This window comes from Dendropsophus ebraccatus, chromosome 2 (assembly GCF_027789765.1).
Source record: "Dendropsophus ebraccatus isolate aDenEbr1 chromosome 2, aDenEbr1.pat, whole genome shotgun sequence".
Classification (NCBI taxonomy): Eukaryota; Metazoa; Chordata; class Amphibia; order Anura; family Hylidae; genus Dendropsophus; species Dendropsophus ebraccatus.
The window spans coordinates 177,490,086-177,508,403 of record NC_091455.1 but is presented as its reverse complement, the minus strand read 5'-3'; the positions used below and the strand labels follow the sequence as shown (position 1 = coordinate 177,508,403).

At 39.8% G+C, this 18,318-nt stretch overlaps 1 protein-coding gene across 3 annotated transcripts in view; it reads right to left on the bottom strand.

Annotated features, from left to right (window-relative positions):
• The window catches only part of HDAC9 (histone deacetylase 9), a 385,669-nt gene that overhangs the window by 349,203 nt on the left and 18,148 nt on the right, over nt 1–18,318 (bottom strand). For all 3 annotated transcript variants that reach the window (XM_069958804.1, XM_069958805.1, XM_069958806.1), the window contains exon 2: nt 2,324–2,436. In XM_069958804.1, coding sequence (XP_069814905.1) covers nt 2,324–2,360 — 37 coding nt within the window. In that variant the 5' untranslated portion in view covers nt 2,361–2,436. The remainder of the gene's footprint in view (nt 1–2,323; nt 2,437–18,318) is intronic.

Genomic DNA, 18,318 nt, shown 5'->3' with positions numbered 1-18,318 from the left:
GAGCAATCTATCGGTTAGGCTACGGTCACAATCCTGAGTTTGGAACACATTTGTGACAGCAACTTCTGATGATGGAGTAACCAAAGAGTGTTCTATTTGAGGTGGAACGACTCAGTACCTTTTTATTAAACCCTGTAGGAAAGCAGAGAAAACCTGTCTTTTCTATTTAAAGACCAAAAATAAAGTATTCTGTGCAATATTCTATTTTTAACGTGGGTGCCAATACACAACACAAATGACATAAATGGCAGTATGCCACTAAAAAGAAAGACAGTAGTAAATATACAACAGATCAGATTCATCATTTTTCTATTGTATATTCATGAATAGTGTTCTTAAAATCCCTCCGGACTTAAAGGAAAGCTAACAGCAGTTCAGAAGATTCTACCAGCTGTTATGCTACCATAGCGCTGGGGACGCTGAGAGTGAAGGTAATTTTCTTACATATATCCTCAGCCCCATTCTCAGCAAACTTTCAGTTGAATTAATATGGAAATTAGGCAGGCTTGTTCCCTGGGGGAGGGACTACCACCCTTAGTGCATCCACCCACACCTCTAGCCCACCCCTCCTCATGAATATTCATCCAGTGCTCTGCAGTGATGTTTGCCGCCTCCATATTCATGAGGAGTGGTGGGCCGGCAGGGCAGATCAGTAGTCCCACCCGCAGAGGACCAAACCGCCTGCTTTACATAGAAATCAAACTGAACATTTACCCAAAGCAGGGCTGGTAAGAACATTACCTTCATTGTCCGCTACCCCAGCGTTATGGAAACATACCAGCAGGTTAGAGTCCCTTAGAAATATGACACAATGAAAGAACAATACATAAGAATCTCCTTTCTCTATGGTAAATTTACTCCTTTCATCCTTTAGTACTTGAATAGTTTTGCCCTCTTTCTATGAATATTGTGACTCAGTACATAGAAGTTTATCATCTACAAGCCTTTCCAAGCCAATCTGTTGCCTTTCCCTATTGTGGGAATACAGTGGTACATCGGTTCTCAAACTGCTTGGAACTCAAACAGTATTTTCAAGGAACGTTTGCTTTGGTTCTCAAACTCCTGCTCTGTTCTCAAACACTTTTTGGGCTCCCAGTCTTGAAGTACAGTAATACTGCAGTATTCAAACGAAAATTTACCTGGAAGTAACTTACAGAATTCAAACCTGGTGTACCTGGTGAGGCTTCACATACAGTACAGAGGTGGGTTCACACTATGTATATTTGAGGCTGTATTTGTGAGGCTGTATAGCAACCAAAACCAGGAGTGGATTGAAAACACAGAAAGGCTATGTTTACATAATGTTGTAATTGAGTGGATGGCCGTCATTTAATGGCAAATTTTTGCTGTTATTTTAAAACAACGGCTGTTATATTGAAATGATGGCAGTTATTTACCGTTATATGACGGCCATCCACTCAATTTCAACATTGTGTGAACAGAGCCTTTCTGGGTTTTCAATCCACTCCTGGTTTTGGTTGCTATGAGGACCTGACTTGAGGACCATATACTGCCTGAAGTATACAGTGTGTGAACCCAGCACAGTACTGTATAAGACTGCTGGAGGGCATATACAGTACACTAGTAGTACAGTCAGTGCACCGCCATCTCATATATGTTACAGTGCTGGGATGGGGGGGGCTCTATACAGTAAAGGATGAGTGAGGAGTTAGTGACTACTGTACTATAATTGCTGGTTGAATGTTTCTTGTGTATAATGTACTGTACAGTATAGGGCTGTTCTGTACTATAGAGATTAAATTGGGTACTGTACAATATAATATATGGGTACTGTAGATAATTATCGGTGGGTGCTGGAAACAATTAAACACATTTACATTATTCCCTATGGGAAGACACTGCTCGGTTCTCAAACTGCCTTCCCGAACCAATTAAGTTTGAGAAACGAGGTACCACTGTATTCATAAAAATGTACATTATATTGCCCATGGACTGGACAAAGCTAACTAGTTAAACAATTTAAGAGGACTGCCCACAATGTTTGATGTTACCTGGGCTCCTTGTTACTGATTTAATGTCCTAATGCTGGATTGTTCAGACAGCCCTTCAATACTAATATTGAATTCTGGCACTGAGCCTGATCGGCCCGGTGTCCCCATTCTTTCATAGGGTATCCAGCCTTACTGTCTGCAACAGGAGGAGGAGACCAGGACAGCTGCTGGACCATGGACCAATACTTACATTCCACTTACATCACACATTTGTAGCTGTAGTTTCATCTCAATGAAATCCCTCTTTTTCCATTGTTTAGAATAACACATTCTGCATGTAAAATCATATAGAAGTATAATAAAAGGCTGACCTGGTTGTGCTGTAGAGCTCACGGTTGGAGAAGACATGGTGACCAATAAAGACTGAATCCCAGATCCTGTAGCCACAGTGAAAGTTGTTTCAATTGTCGATAAAGTTAAAGAGCTACAAAAAAAGAAAGAAGAGTCGCCTCAACTACTGTATCTTTCTTTGGTATGTCAGTGTTTTAAGTATATAGCATATTAGTAAATTTCAGCAGCATAATATAAAAACTTTGCTATGATCCTATTTGTACAAACACACATATTTTCTTTTACTATCAAGAGGCAAAAACAATAAAACTCCAAATAATATAAACTACCTACTAAATTATTTAGCAATATAATAAAGACTATGTACAGCCCATTTCAGAAATTTAGCTCAATCACAGTCTAGTGGCCTGAAAAGACTTCCTTATGGCAATCTAGACCCATGATTGAGAGAACATTTTCAGTAGAGACAAGCGAATTTACAGTACGGTAGGTTTGGGTTCGCAAGACCCCAAATCCTCGGCATTTCACTCCCAGGGCAGGAGAAGATGGATGCAGCCTATGGCTAAGTTCACACTACATATAAATAGATACACAACGGCTGTAGTTGCAGGTTTGCAACCACGCCCGTTATTTAATGACTTTACCTATCACATTCATTGCTATGGAATCCCAGCCAGGGTGCATACACTTCACACCGAAAACTGACACCAAATAGTGGCCGCACAAGAATGACAGAGCAGACAATGTAAAGTGCGGCTCCGGCCACACTATACTTTGTGTGCTATGGGTAATTGGAATGTGGGCACGCCCGAATGTGCCTACGTCTCAATTAAAAAGAAATAAAGTTCATATAGCCATGTCACAGAACAGCCAGTTTTATAGATAGTGTGAATTTGGCCTACAGACGTATCCATGTATTCCAGGCAGCCCCAGGACTACATTTATCTTCTCCAGCCTCATCTCTAATTTTCAGGGTGCAAAGATGCCCATAATATGTCCAGCTAGAGGCTGCGTTCACACAATTTTTTGCACTTGCCCAAAAACTTTACACCTAGCCAGGAGGTGACAAATGATGATGCAGGGATTTTGTGCAATTTTTGCATTTTTGAGTAACAATAAATTAGTCTAATGCAGACATGGGGAACCTTCCGCCCTCCAGCTGTGGCACAACTACAATTCCCATCATGCCTAAACAGACAAAGCTTTAGCTGTCCACACATGATGACAATTTCTAGTTTTGAAACAGTTCAAGGGATGAAGGTTCACCATTCCTGGTATAATACAACTGCACAGTCTAAAAAACTGGTTCACATTCAGTTAGGTGAAAACTAAAAAAACTATTGCAGCCAAAATATATTGGACTGCCAAATATTTATTCCTGAATAGCACAACGTCAGAGAAAAAGGGCTCAAATCAAGCATATTCACCCCCCAAAAAAGTAAAGGCCCAAAATGCACAAAATCCATGATAAATCTGGGCCATGTTTGCTTAGTATTTTTAGCCAAAACATGGAGTGGGTTGAAAATACAAAAAAGATGTAAGGCTAGAGCGCCACTGCGTTTTTGCTCTCTAACAAATTCATTTTAAGGCCCTATTACATGAAGTGATTTTCGGTGGTATTTGGCCAATTTTTCGGCCGATAATCGCTTTGTGTTATAAAAGGCAATGATCAGCCGACATGCACATTGTCGGCTAATCGTTGTCTTTCAACGTGTTTCAACTTGTCGAAAGGCTAACAACTAGGATAGCAACGATCTGCTGCCGTCGTTCTGTGTAACAGGAGTAGTGGCAGCAGACCGCCGATATCTCCTATGGGCACCACCCCCCCCCCCCACCCCCACCTGCAGCTCCCCATGTACCCCCTGACTTAATCACTCGCTATTTTAGCACCGGTAGCGAGCGGGGAACGAGCAGCAAGCAAGTGCTGACCTGACAGGTCGGCACTCGAGAGCTCCCGATTATCCACCCTATGTATTAGGGGCTTTCTGGAAGAAACAGATCCAAAGACCTATGGTAAAACCAGGTGCAGTTGTATGTGATCCGTTACAATGTTTTCTATTGACTTAAAAAGCGGCTTGAAACGGATCTGTTTTTTAGCATACACAAAAACTTGGTTGACCAAACGGATATGTTAAAAGGACAATAAAAACACAGTGTTGATCTAACTCTTTCCATGATAGTTCTTCTCTGTTGATTTCACTCCTGAATTTGGCTAAAAATACCGACAAAAATATGTGTGAACAGAGGAGAATTCAACCCAAAGCTGAAAATCTAAATTGTACTCTATCAAATCTATTGTACTATATAATTGACAGATTCTAATGTAGTTTGATGTAGTGATCATAGGCTTGCTTAAAGAAAATGCAGAATATTATATAAATAGGGATTAAACTCCCTTGTGTAAGCCTTTGATGGTAATTCACTAATGCATAGTGTACTTTGCAATATGTTTCTGTATAATGGAGAAGCACTTTACAAGAGGAGAAAGCAAATGTAAAGGCAGACAGGAAGAATACCGGCTGGATGGGAAGGCAAATCTCATCATTTATTTTGGAAAATTACAAATTGCATAATATTCTAGGATAAAGTAAAAAGAAATTGTGTAAGGTGCTACAAGAGAAATAGATGGTAAATTAGGCTATGTTCCCACTGCAGTACCAGCCAGATGATCTTCATTTCTTCTGAATTTGGATGTGGGCGCATCAGTGTGCGCCTGCATCCAAATTCCCCACTGCACACAATGGAGCGTGCAGCCGGAGCTGCACCCTTCATTGTGTGCACTGACAGCTTCTCTGCAGCGGCAGAAAACTGACATGTCAGATTTTTACGGGGCCGCTAACGATCCCAGGCAGAGTGTATACTATGGGGGACATGTATCAAGTGGCGAAATCAGTTTTCTCGGCGGAAAGTGCCGATTTGTGTATAATTTTATTCGCAAATAGCCGTTTTGCGAATAAAATATTCTCAAATCTGCACTTTCGGTCGAGTACACCAGGAGAGCGGAGAGGAGGCGAGGAGGGGGCGGAACGGGGGGGGAATGTCCCCCTATGTGTATACACTCCGGCCGGGATTCCATAGACGGCAGCACTTCATAAGTTCCATAGTAATCACGGCCATTGTTGTCAATTTATTGTTGATTATTACAAAACTTACGTAGTGTGAACATAGCCTTACATTGTAAGAAAAGTAAACATATTCCACTATAAAACCTAGCACGAAACCAGCACTTTATCCAGTTTATCCAACCTGAACACACAGGGCTGCTAAAATATGGAGAAAAAAAAAAAAAAAGTTATGCTGAAGCAACCAAACATGGATAGTAATAGGGTACTTTTACTATCTGGAATATTTAGCAATTTTTGCACAGTTTATTTTATTTTATTTTTTTCATTTCAAGTTTCCAGTGAAAAACATCCTTTCTCTTATGTTAATTAATTAGATTAGTCTTCTTCACGGAAGGGGAAATCTATTAGTCTGTTAAGTAACTTTTTCCGTCTGGTCAACATAGACCAATGGATTTTTCCATGCATTTGTTTAAGACATTAGTGAATGGAAAAGTATTCCCTTTGAACTTAATATTTAATATTACTTGTGTTTTTAAATGGATGGATAATCTAGATGGAATCCCATGAGCAAAACTTCCTAGCAAAATGGAGCTGCATGTAGTAACCATATTTCATGAGAAGACAACAAATACATTATATAATTATTTTGGGAGTTATCTACATTAGATAAACATGTTTTAGATGATTTGCAATTATCCAATAAAAACTTAAGTTTACTTGTAAAACCAGGTAAGTTAGATGAGGGCTCAACTTTTGGGACCGCCCACTTTGGAATTTCCTCCAGTTTCCCTTCATACTATTGCTATGTTTATACTAATGAATAGGAGACAGGCAGGAAAGTACAGGGAATGTAAGATACGCCTACTGTACAGATATGGTGTTGTGTTATTGGACCAAATCACTACAGTCCATATGCAAGATTAAAGGAAAAGTCCGGCAAAAATTTTTATTAAAGTATTGTATTGCCTCCCAAAAGTTACACAAATCCCCAATATACACTTATTACGGGAAATGCACATAAAGTCCTTTTTCCCTGCACTTACTACTGCATTAAGGCTTCACTTCCTGGATAAAATGGTGATGTCATGCCCTGACTCCCAGAGCTGTGTGGGTTGTGGCTGCTGGAGAGGATTATGGCAAAGGGATGCTCAGTGTCCCTCCAGTGCCCTGTGTCCCTAAGTGCCCCCCCTACCATCATCTTCTCCAGCAGCCACAGCCCGCACAGCTCTGGGAGTCGGGTCGTGACATCACCATGTTATCCAGGAAGTGAAGCCTTGATACAGTAGTAAGTGCAGGGATAAAAGCACTTTATAAGCATTTCCCGTATTAAGTGTATATTGATGATTTGTATAACTTTTGGGGGGACAATACAATACTTCAATAAAAAATTTTACCGGACGTGTCCTTTAAAGGAAATTCTGTCAGTAGGTTTGAAGAATCTAACCTGCTTATATGTCCCAATGAGGATGAAGGTAAATTTCTTATCTTAATCCTCAGCACTGTCTTCAGAATATTTGTAGATCTGTATGTTAATGAGGCTTTTTGGTGCACTAGGAGCAGGACTACTTACCTTCAGTGCAACCATCCCCCCCCCCCCCCCCCCCCCCCAGGCCAGCCCGCCCTCCTCATATAACAAATATTTACAGAACAAAGCACTAATCGAATAATTAGGTGAGGGTTGTAGGTCGGGGTGTATCAGTGCACTGGGGGCCGTAGTCCGACCCCAGTGCACCAAAATACTTCATTAGCATATGGATTAAATTACAAATATCCTGAAAAAGGCGCCAAGGATCACGGTAAGAAACTTACCTTCATCCTCAGCCTTGCATGCGCTATAGGATCATACCAGCTTCTAACCTGCTGGTAGTTTTCCTTTAAGCAGATAATATACCAAGTTTTTTTATAAACATGTTTATTTATACCTATAGCATTCAATTTATATATTAACACATTGTCTATATTACCAACATTGTCTGACCATACAAAATGTTTAGCCCTTAATTTTATTAAATTCTATTACAAGTAATACACAGGTCAACTGCACTGTTGGGAAATAGACAGATGCTTTCTGTATCACTATCCTATAATTACTGAATAGATACTACAGTAAGATAAATGGTAGGTATTAAGTTGCATGCCCAAAGTTGTTTTATAATTGAATAGATTGAAGAGCCCTTGTAAGATCCCAGAGTACTCACCATCCACCTCAGAAGGCCCCACTTCTCTGCAGCCTCTGCTATTCCACCTCCTTTCCTCACCAACTCATCACATCTTCTACTCAGGAGGCTTGACTTGAATAGTAAGGTTTTCTCAAGCCAAACCTGAGCTCTCAATATCTGACATGTTGCCTCCGGGGGGGAGGAGGACTGCAAACAGAGGGGTCAACATGGAAGAGGAACAACTCCTGGGGGAGGGTGAGTACATAGAGATCACACAAGGATGTCAGATTTTAAAATACAAGTAAAGTTACACTATAAGAAAACTTTGGGCATGTAATCCAACTGGCCAGGATACCCCTTCAATGTAAGTTAATTTATTATATAAAGAAGTAAAGAGGTGCAAAGGTTGAGCATGTCCCTCCAAATGTGAGACAGCAAAAGTCACACTTTTTTCCACAATGCCTGGCACAGCCATGATGAATTCTCCCATAGTCTTTAAAATGTAAGACTGGCATAGATATAATTAAAGAAGTTATACTGTACTAGTACTATCTATCTATTTTTATATATAAATATATATATATATATATATATATATATATATATATATATATATATATATATATCCATGTTACCATTTACGCATTTCATTTGCTCTCATTTGCGTACAGATTTCATACGTTTTGATCTAGAGTTACGCACATGCTACAGATTATCAGGCGCAAAAATGTAAATTACGCAGTGGCTTACATTCACAAGTTCGAATATGTTCGAAAATGATCGTCATAACCATTTCGATCATCAAACAAATTGTACGTGAACGGCGAACACGAACAATTAGCATCATGTTCGTACGAGCATAGAAACATTTACGAACATGTTCGCTCATCTCTATTGGTTACATAGCCTTGATCAGTTATCTAGCAAGCAAAACAAATAATGACCTGACATATAAAAATGATCGAATAAGATTAAAAGATAAAATAATTATATTTTGTACGATATTAAGAAATAAGTAGTTCAGATGATCTATAACCATATAAATAAGGTTCGCACTATTGGTTAGTAGTGATAATAACTGTGACATAAGCAATGTACTTGGTAGCTAGGTGGAAATGCATTCACATAAGATAACTTATTCTTTTCAAAGATTCTGCTGTCAAAATCTTTACTTATAAATAGCCGTATTCTCACTGGGCAGTGGCTGTGCATGAATAATTCTAGGCTGTGAAGTTTATGAATATTATATCCATATTTCTTTCTGATCCCATCATCAAGGTCAACATACTTTTCTGCAGTCTGTATTGCATGTCTAATTTATCTCTCTGGGAATATCACAATTCTCTTTTTATTTTTAGCAACAGCTACAAAGATAAAAATTTCAAAACTTTATGAATTATGCACCACTTTCTATTCTCTGGTGGATGGGTAATAACTAAGGTGACACAAATCAATAATCTATGCACCTACAAATGTGACAATGCCAGGAAGTCTCTTTATTAGCATTTGCAAATACAAAGATATAGCAGATCTCCCCTACACTACAGTCTATATGTATTGTAAGAACTGAGAAGGGGATGTGGTGTTAAAGTAATAATACCGGGTTCTAGTTACGAACAAAACACCTATGTAGAAAAAACTGAACCTCCATAACTTGTAAACATATCAAAAAATACTTTATTAAATAAAAGGACATACATTTAAAAATCGTACAAAACAGTGAACTGCGACTGAGAAAATATGTTTAAAAACCAACAGGAAAAACATACAGATGAGGGGTGCAACTGTCAGGCAATGTTTGGAGAGTTGATCCAGGACCCAGTACAATTTATTGGTATACTACCATAAGCTCACTCTGAACCAACTCTGTCAACACAAAAGGATTATACAAAAATGAGTTGTCTTACCCAAATGGAAGTAATGTACCAGCCGGACAGTTGCCCCCAACTGTCCGGCTGGTACATTACTTCCATTTGGGTAAGACAACTCATTTTTGTATAATCCTTTTGTGTTGACAGAGTTGGTTCAGAGTGAGCTTATGGTAGTATACCAATAAATTGTACTGGGTCCTGGATCAACTCTCCAAACATTGCCTGACAGTTGCACCCCTCATCTGTATGTTTTTCCTGTTGGTTTTTAAACATATTTTCTCAGTCGCAGTTCACTGTTTTGTACGATTTTTAAATGTATGTCCTTTTATTTAATAAAGTATTTTTTGATATGTTTACAAGTTATGGAGGTTCAGTTTTTTCTACATAGGTGTTTTTTTCTCTTTATTAGCATGTACAGTATATGCTTCAGATGGACTGTCATTTCTATCGTCATGGCCAGAGTAAGGGGGGGGGGGGATAGGCAATCCCCAAAATGCCCCAGAGCTTCATCTAAATCCTATTGTGTCTACAAAGAGAAGGGATGGCCACTGATCCTGTGACCTCCCCTGTGAAGTCCAGGGGAGTCGTGAAGGTGTCCTTAGACTTAAATAAATGGAGCCTGCTTATGGAATACGATTGCTCATTCTATAATTCTTCAGGGTAGCTTCACACACACCGAATCCGCAGCAGATCTGCAGCAGGTTTGATCTAAATAACTGAACACAGCATCAAATCTGCACCATCAAATTTGCTGCAGATCTGCTGCAGATCCTGTACGTGTGGATGCACCCTTAAAGAGATACTGCCAACCCCCTTACTCTATGTGCGGTTCCGTGTGGTGGACAGTGTCACCTAGGCGGGGCTTCATCCCCTTCAAACCCTGCCTAGGTGACACTGTCCACCAATAAAATTAAAGGACAACTCCAGCACTGTTAAAAAAAAACTGAACTGAAGCTCCATTTGGTGTCTTTATTTTTCTTTACTTCCTGGTTCGGGCTTTCCCACTTTGTGTCCTGTGATGTCTAACTGACTCTATAGAACTGTTAGATGGCTTACAGCTTGCTCAGCCAATCAGAGCTGAGCAACCTGAGTCATCTGACAAAGAGAGGCTGTCCTAACAGGGCATAGACCAGTTTTCCTCTTGATGATGTCATTGTCACAAAATGGCTGCCACAGAGCAGCCTGGGGTCAACAGTCATTAGGTAAGAATAAGTTTACTTTACTGGTGGGGGGTTGAGTGGGGAAAAGACAGGGAAGGGGGCAGATAGGTGATCGAAGCATATTACAAAGTTATTTTGGGAAAGTTACTTGGAAAAATCTTTAACCCTTTCCCGCACGAGGACGTTACTGTGCGTCCTCGCGCGGGTGCGGGCATTCAGAGTGGGGCGGAGCGGCGACTCCGCTCTGAACCGCGGCGGTCCCGGGTGCCTCTTGTAGCCCGGGATCGCCGGTATTAGCGGGCACGGTCCGATCACCGTGCCCGCTAATACAGTAATCAGATGCAGCTGTCAAACATGACAGCTGCATCCGATTACCGGATACAGCATTTCCCTGGTGTCTAGTGGCGGAGATCAACCTGTCTGATGCCGGCCGGGGACTTGTCCAAGAAGGCGCCGTCCCCGACTCGGCACCCGTTTGTATTCGGCTGCAGCAGCCGAAAGCAAACGAGTGCCGATCTCATTGGTCTTTGCTGTATATCTATACAGCAAAGATCTCAATGAGAGATCAAAGTATATATACTAGAAGTCCCCCAGGGGGGCTTCTAGTATATGTGTAAAAAAAAAAAAAAAAAGTGTTGTCATTAGTAAAAAGCCCCCTCCCCCAATAAAAGTCTGAATCACCCCCCTTTTCCCAGGTTATAAATAAAAGTAAACAAATAAATAAATAAATAAACATGTTTGCTATCTCCGCGTGCGTAATCGCCCGAACTATTAATTAATCACATTCCTGATCTCGCACGGTAAACGGCGTCAGCGCAAAAAAATCCCAAAGTGCAAAATTGCGCATTTTTGGTCGCATCAAATCCAGAAAAAATGTAATAAAAAGCGATCAAAAAGTCGTATATGCGCAATTAAGGTATCAATAGAAAGTAAACATCATGGCGCAAAAAAGGACACCTGACACAGCCCCATAGACCAAAGGATAAAAGTGCTATAAGTATGGGAATAGAGCGATTTTAAGGAACGTATATTTGTTAACAATGGTTTGAATTTTTTACAGGCCATCAGATACAATAAAAGTTATACATGTTATATATCGTTTTATTCGTAACGACTTGAGGAACATGCATAACAAGTCAGTTTTACCCCAGGGCGAATGGCCTAAAAACACATTCCCCCCAAATAAAAGAAATGCGTTTTTTTTTTCAATTTCACAATTTTTTTTCTGGTTTCGTAGTATACTTTATGCAAAAATTCAGCCTGTCATTACAAAGTACAATTAGTGACACAAAAAATAAGGGCTCATGTGGGTCTGTAGGTGTAAAAATGCAAGTGCTATGGCCTTTTAAGCACAAGGAGGAAAAAACGAAAACGCAAAAACGAAAATTAGCCTGGTCCCGAAGGGGTTAAGAAATTTTAGAGCAGAAAGAAATCACGTGCTGCTTTATACATATAAAATGTGCAGCATTTAAGCTGGTGCATAGTGCGGAGAGAATGTGTGTGTGTGGGAGGGACACTGCCAGTGAACCTGCTGATATGAGCCAGCCGCTATTTACCTCTTCAGACTGCTTCTTGCACATGCGCCGTAACAAGAGGCCTAACTATGCATATATGAATATGCATAGCAGGGCGGGCCAGGAGGGGGCAGGCGAGGCGGGCCGAGCGGGTGCTGCGGGAGCATGGGGAATACCCCAAATGCTCCGAACACGCTAATTAGCATATTAGCAACTCACCAAAAACACCAGTATACCAGACCCCACAGGAATTAAATGACAGCCCAGGATTCCAGAGGTAAATACCGGTTGGCTCATATCAGCAAGTTCACTGGCCCGAACCTGTTTATCTGTTTATTTCTTTACACTTTTTTATTTAGAAAAATGGGGAAAGCATGGTGATTTGAACTTTTAGGCTATGTTCACACTTCGTAAGTTTCCTATTAATCACAGCCGTTGTTGCCGATTTGCAACAACGGCCAGGATTAATAGGAAACTTATATTGTGCTGATGTCTATGGAATCACGGCTGGTGTGTATACACATACAGTAGTATACACTCCAGCCAGGATTGCTGGCAGTTTTGTGCAGCTGCTATTCATTGAATAGTGGCCGCACACCCCTGACAGGTCACACAATAGAGAGTGCAGTTCTAGCGAATGCGAATCCGGGATGATCTTCACTGACACCAGCCGTTCTGTGACATGGCCGGTGTCATACCCCGTTTGAATCGGGCCTTACCATGGAAGTTTTATTTTTAATTCAACACTTTAATATTCTTTTTTTTGCATACACTTTTAGTCCCCATTGGAGACTATTATAAGGAATCCTTTGATTTCTTATACAGATCATATCTCTTAAAGCTATGATCAGTGTTATCAGTGATCAATTGATAGAGACTGGAGGAGAAGCCTCTATCAAACATCAAACCGCAAAGCCCACACACAGACATGTGAGGTTTGCGGCCTACACATCTTAAGAGGATTGGGCACCAGGTGGACACCATGAATCACCACCAGACCACTTGATACCGATTTTAAAGCCCCTTAGAGACCGTTTTTATATTTGAAAAGAGGTTCTAAGGGGTTTATAAATGTCAACACAGCAGTCGGGCTATGTCGGCATGAAGAAGCGGCCCTCTGCTACACGTAGTAACAGAGAGCTGCCCAGTATCACAGGAGGTCAGCTCCCAATCTCCCGTTATACCATCAGTTCCACACCAGGAGATACAGTGCAGCTAAGAGTTAAATTACGTTCAGAAGGTTTTGTTGCAGTAATCTCTGTGATTGTCCCGATTATTCTGTGGATACGCCATCAATATCTGAGATGGGATTGCCATAACAGTGACTGCAAACACTTTAACCCCCATAAAGATTTATCGACTGACACCATAACATTTAAAGGTCTAAAGTCCCAAACTTTTATCTGCAGTTACTTTCTACAGTGTAATGTGCCGCCACATTGTTATTTACTGCAAACATGTAATAACCACTTCCTCAGAAGCCGCGCTTGCTGTCTCAATATGAAATATTCATTACAAATGTAATAATGTAATCTCCCCAATCCAGTATAAATCACAGTCCTCCCAGACACGGAGACCTAGTATTGACAGTCATCTATAAATGAAAGCTTTTCAGAACAGATGGCTGCAGTTATAATGTGATATATAATGGCACATTCACAAACAGTGCATCCGTTCAATCGCTCTTTAATATTATAGATTGTTTTTGTAGAAAGAATTATTGTATTCCATTAGTTACAAAACTAGAATATATTCATGCTGCATTTGTAGTTGATGTGCTCACAGAATAAAGGAACAGATGACTGCATCCCATATGTACTGAATGGAAACACAGCGAACGTGAGTTAGAGCTGCAACGCATTAAAGGGGACTTCCACTTAAAGTGATCAAAATGAACATCCAGCAACTAAAAGCATGATGGGAACGGTAGTTCTGCAATCACTGGAGAGCCATGGGTTGGGGAATGCTATCTCTATTATCAGATGCGTTTTTTGACACAAAGGCTATGTTAACAAAACGTTTTTTTTAGCTCCGTTTAAAATAACGTGTTATTTTGAGTCTCAAATAACGGACGTTATTTAGCTGTCTGGCCTTCCCTTAGTGCAATGACTTGTGTTTGTACATTATTCTAGTTTGGGGTTACTAATTGCCCTTTGGATGCGGCTTAATTGAAAAGTCCATTGAATTTAATAGTAAAAACGGAGAAAAAACGATGGAAAAGGAAAACCGTGTGTAAACAACTAGTAGAAAACGTCCGCTTTTTGCAAAAGACGTCCGAAAATCATGATCACGTTCATTATTTTGACGCCAGCGGCAAAAACGTCCATTATTCAATACACTGTGTGCATTGGACGTCAGTCTTCCCATTGACTTCAATGCATTGCCATTACAGTGAGTTAAATCATGACAAAAACAGACTTTTTTTAAATATGAAAATTGGCCGCCTTTCCAGTATTTTTGACGTTTTGTGAACATAGCCTAACAGTGGTAAATGCACCTTGTATGATAGCTGCATGTCATCTTTATTACACAACCAAAAATATCTGTATTATATTAAATCACACATACCCATCTGGAGTAGTTATGCCCTATGCACCTGGGTTATATAGAATGAATGAAGCGTTGGCTCACATGCATGGCCCGCAGCTCCATTCAGAGGAGATCTCAGGGTCCCCATTCTTAAGATCACAGGTGCCCCAAGTGGACCCCACAATATCTTATGCTCTATCTTGTGGATTCTGTAAATAAGGCACAACTACTGCAGATGGGAATACCCCTTTAAGCAATGTGGGCAATGCTGCACATACCAAGGCTGCTGCTGGAATATGTGCTGACAGTATGCAGATCAGGATTGATGGAATAAAACTTTGCATGTGATCCTGTTAGGCTTTCCATTAGCATTTCTGCCACTTTGACTGCAAGCATAGTACAGTAGGTATCACTGTCCTATTCTTACAGTCAAAATTACAATAAGCTTGACAGACCCTCATTATAAGTCCATGGGGTCTATCAGTTACACAACATTGTATAAGCTGATATTATAAAATAACGTCATGAACACAGTGTGAGCAGATTCTAAGGGCCCTATTCCACCGGACGATTATCGTTTGCATAATCGTTAACGATTAACGATCTCAACTGACCGCTATTGCGAAAGACCTGAAAACGTTTACTCATTTCCATGGAACGATAATCGTTACTTATGATCGTAATTGCGATTCGCTATTGCGTTCGTATCTATTGCGAATGACCGAACGACGTCTCATTCAATGCGAACGATTTGCGAACGTTTTGAGAACGAGCAACGATAAAAATAGGTCCAGGTCTTATAAAGCGAACAACGATTTCTCGTTCGGTCGTTAATCGTTAACGGTTATCCTTTAAATTCGAACGATTTAACGATAATCTGAACGATAATCGTCCAGTGGAATAGGGCCCTAAGCCTACATGCAACAATGCATTTCTGAAATTCACAATTTTGCCCATTAGGCATTTGTCTTAGAGGTAGGGCAGTCTTAAAGACTTGGGGGGGGGGGGGGCAGTGAATTAAGTTTGATTTATTACTTAGTAACCTTGATATTTTTTTTTTATCTAAAGATCAAATAGCTTCATATCTGGCATTGAATATAGAGCAAGCTGTGTGTGTGTATATGAGGGGTAGTGTTACTTCTTGCCATTAGGTCGATTTTCACCAGGTTTCTCTTCTGCAGGCTTCATCTCTAATGTTCAGTTGTCTCTGAGCTAGTGGGAAGGGACTAGCTGCTATGATGTCTCACAGAAGCACACACACAGAAAAGAGAGTCCTGCTTCTCTATATGTCCATAGCACTTTCTAAAAAATTTACACAAAGCAGGACACTATAGAGCAGTACCAAGAGGTATAAGCTGTAAACCAAGCACTGGTTGAGAATGAGAAAAAACCCTTACAGACACATGCAGTTTTTGCAGCCTCTCTGTGTTTCTCTCTTCCTCTATCTCCCTCTGCAGTTCCCTGCAATCTCATACATGTCTGCCGGCAATAGGTAACCTAATCCCTCAGTGAGTCTGTTATCTCAAGACAGATTTTAGCAGTTTTTAGGCAGGACTAAATTGTACTATTGATTCATGCAAAGTGTGTTGAAAGGTTAGTAAAGGCTTGTTTTGTTGTTGTTGTTGTTTTTTTAAGAATAAGTGTACTTTGTAATGGATCTATTGATCTAATGGATCTATCCTTTTAATCTACGATAAAATGTATAACCCAAGAGTACCCAAGCCCTAGGCCTGCACCGCCTCTCTGTCCCTCCTTCCCGCCCTCTTCACCATTAGAAATGCCCCATGGCAGGATTTCTCCTAATCATCTCTTGTCTCAACACTGCACATGTGCTGATTTGTTGTGATGAATAGGAGAAATCCTGCCCAGGGGCATTCCTAATGATGAAGAGGTCGGGGAGGAGGGGCGGAGGGGCATCGCAGGCCTAGGGCACAGACACTCTAGGCCACGCTAATTTGACATAGGGCTGCAAGTTTAAAAATTGTTTTTCAGGATGATAAGTGCATCACCTTCGGAACGGACCCCAGGACAGATCTTGGATTAAAAGCAGCTATCCAATGATACAAGTGCTTTGGAGGGCAAGGCAGATTGTGGGTACAAAGTCACTTTAAGGTAAAACTGACATTATATCTTTATTCTATAGATCAGTCTGAATACAACAATTGCCATGTTTGCTTCTCTAACGTTTTAGAATTTTTTTTTACAGTAAAACATTTTTTTTAATAATTATGATTAAAATTGCTCTATTGTGAGCAACAAAGCTCTTTTTTTATTGGTATCAAATTTGTGTAGATGGCACGTTTCTGTCACTTTTTATAATTTTTTATATATATATATATATATAAAATGTAATTTAAAAAAAAACAACTAAAATCCTGGCCTTTTTTTTAACCTCTTTTTGTTTATGCTGTTCACCATACAGGAATATATTTGATTTATTTTAATAGACTGGACAATTACGCACGCTACAGTATACAATATATTTATTTATTTAATTATTAATTAATTAACCAACGGTCAGGGAGTGGATGGCATGGACGCCATGCTCTCTCCCCGCTATATCTCCTGATTGCAGCGGGTCTCAGCAATGAGATCTGCTGCAATCAATAACTTTTGACATGCCAGATGACTGACGTCAAAAGTAATGTATAATGACAGGTACTTTTTAAGGGCAAAATGAACACAATCATGACATGTTTAGTTCCATATCTGTTTGTTTTTTAACTAACATAGTAATAGTAATATACCTGTGTAGACTATTTAGCTTGTTCTTACTCTACTGTTACAATGTACCAGCTGCTCTTGTTTCCATAATGCAGCCCAAGCAACCTAGTTTTATTTGATGAGTCAAATAGGATGATACAGCTGTTCTGTAATGGGTCACGACTTCAGTTTTCTTTATTTCAGCATAGTAAAAATGTACTGGATTTCTGAAAAGGGAACAAGATTAATGTAATGTAGTTACAGCCACATATGAGTCAACAGAAAAAGTAATGAAGGTGCAAATAAATGTCATTTACTGGGTTTTGTTGCTTTTGATTTTTGTTCTCACATAATAGACATCTTTAAAAAAAAAAAAAATCATGACTCATGTTTTATTATTTACTTTAAACTTCGGAACTGAAATAAAAGCCCCTTGTAATATGTCAGAGCACTCAATGTATTCCTTTATAAGAACACAATAGGAAAGATGCGGCAAACTACAACGTGAGTAATGTCATGTCCTGTGATTGGATCATTAATATTTCATAGTCTCTATCATCTCTGTAGTGGAGTCCTACTTAATTCTGCCAAGTGATAATGACCAGACCTATGGGGAAGGTTTTTCATAGAGATACCTGAATATTAAACTATTAAATTCTTTCCACATTTCCAACTGATGCTCAGAATTTATATTTATTTCTCACTAACATATTCCAGTTAGGCTGTGTTCACACTACGTTTTTGAAATTTGTTTGTTGCAAAAAAAAAAAAAAGAATGAAAAACGGACGAAAAAACAAATGCAATTGTGTGCATACGTTTTGATCTATTTTTCCATTGACTTCCATTATAAAATACGGATCAAAACTAGAGATAAGCGAACCACGAGCATGCTCAAGTTGATCCGAACCCGAACGTTCGGCATTTGATTAGCGGTGGCTGCTGAAGTTGGATAAAGCCCTAAGGCTATGTGGAAAACATGGATATAGTCATTGGCTGTATCCATGTTTTCCAGA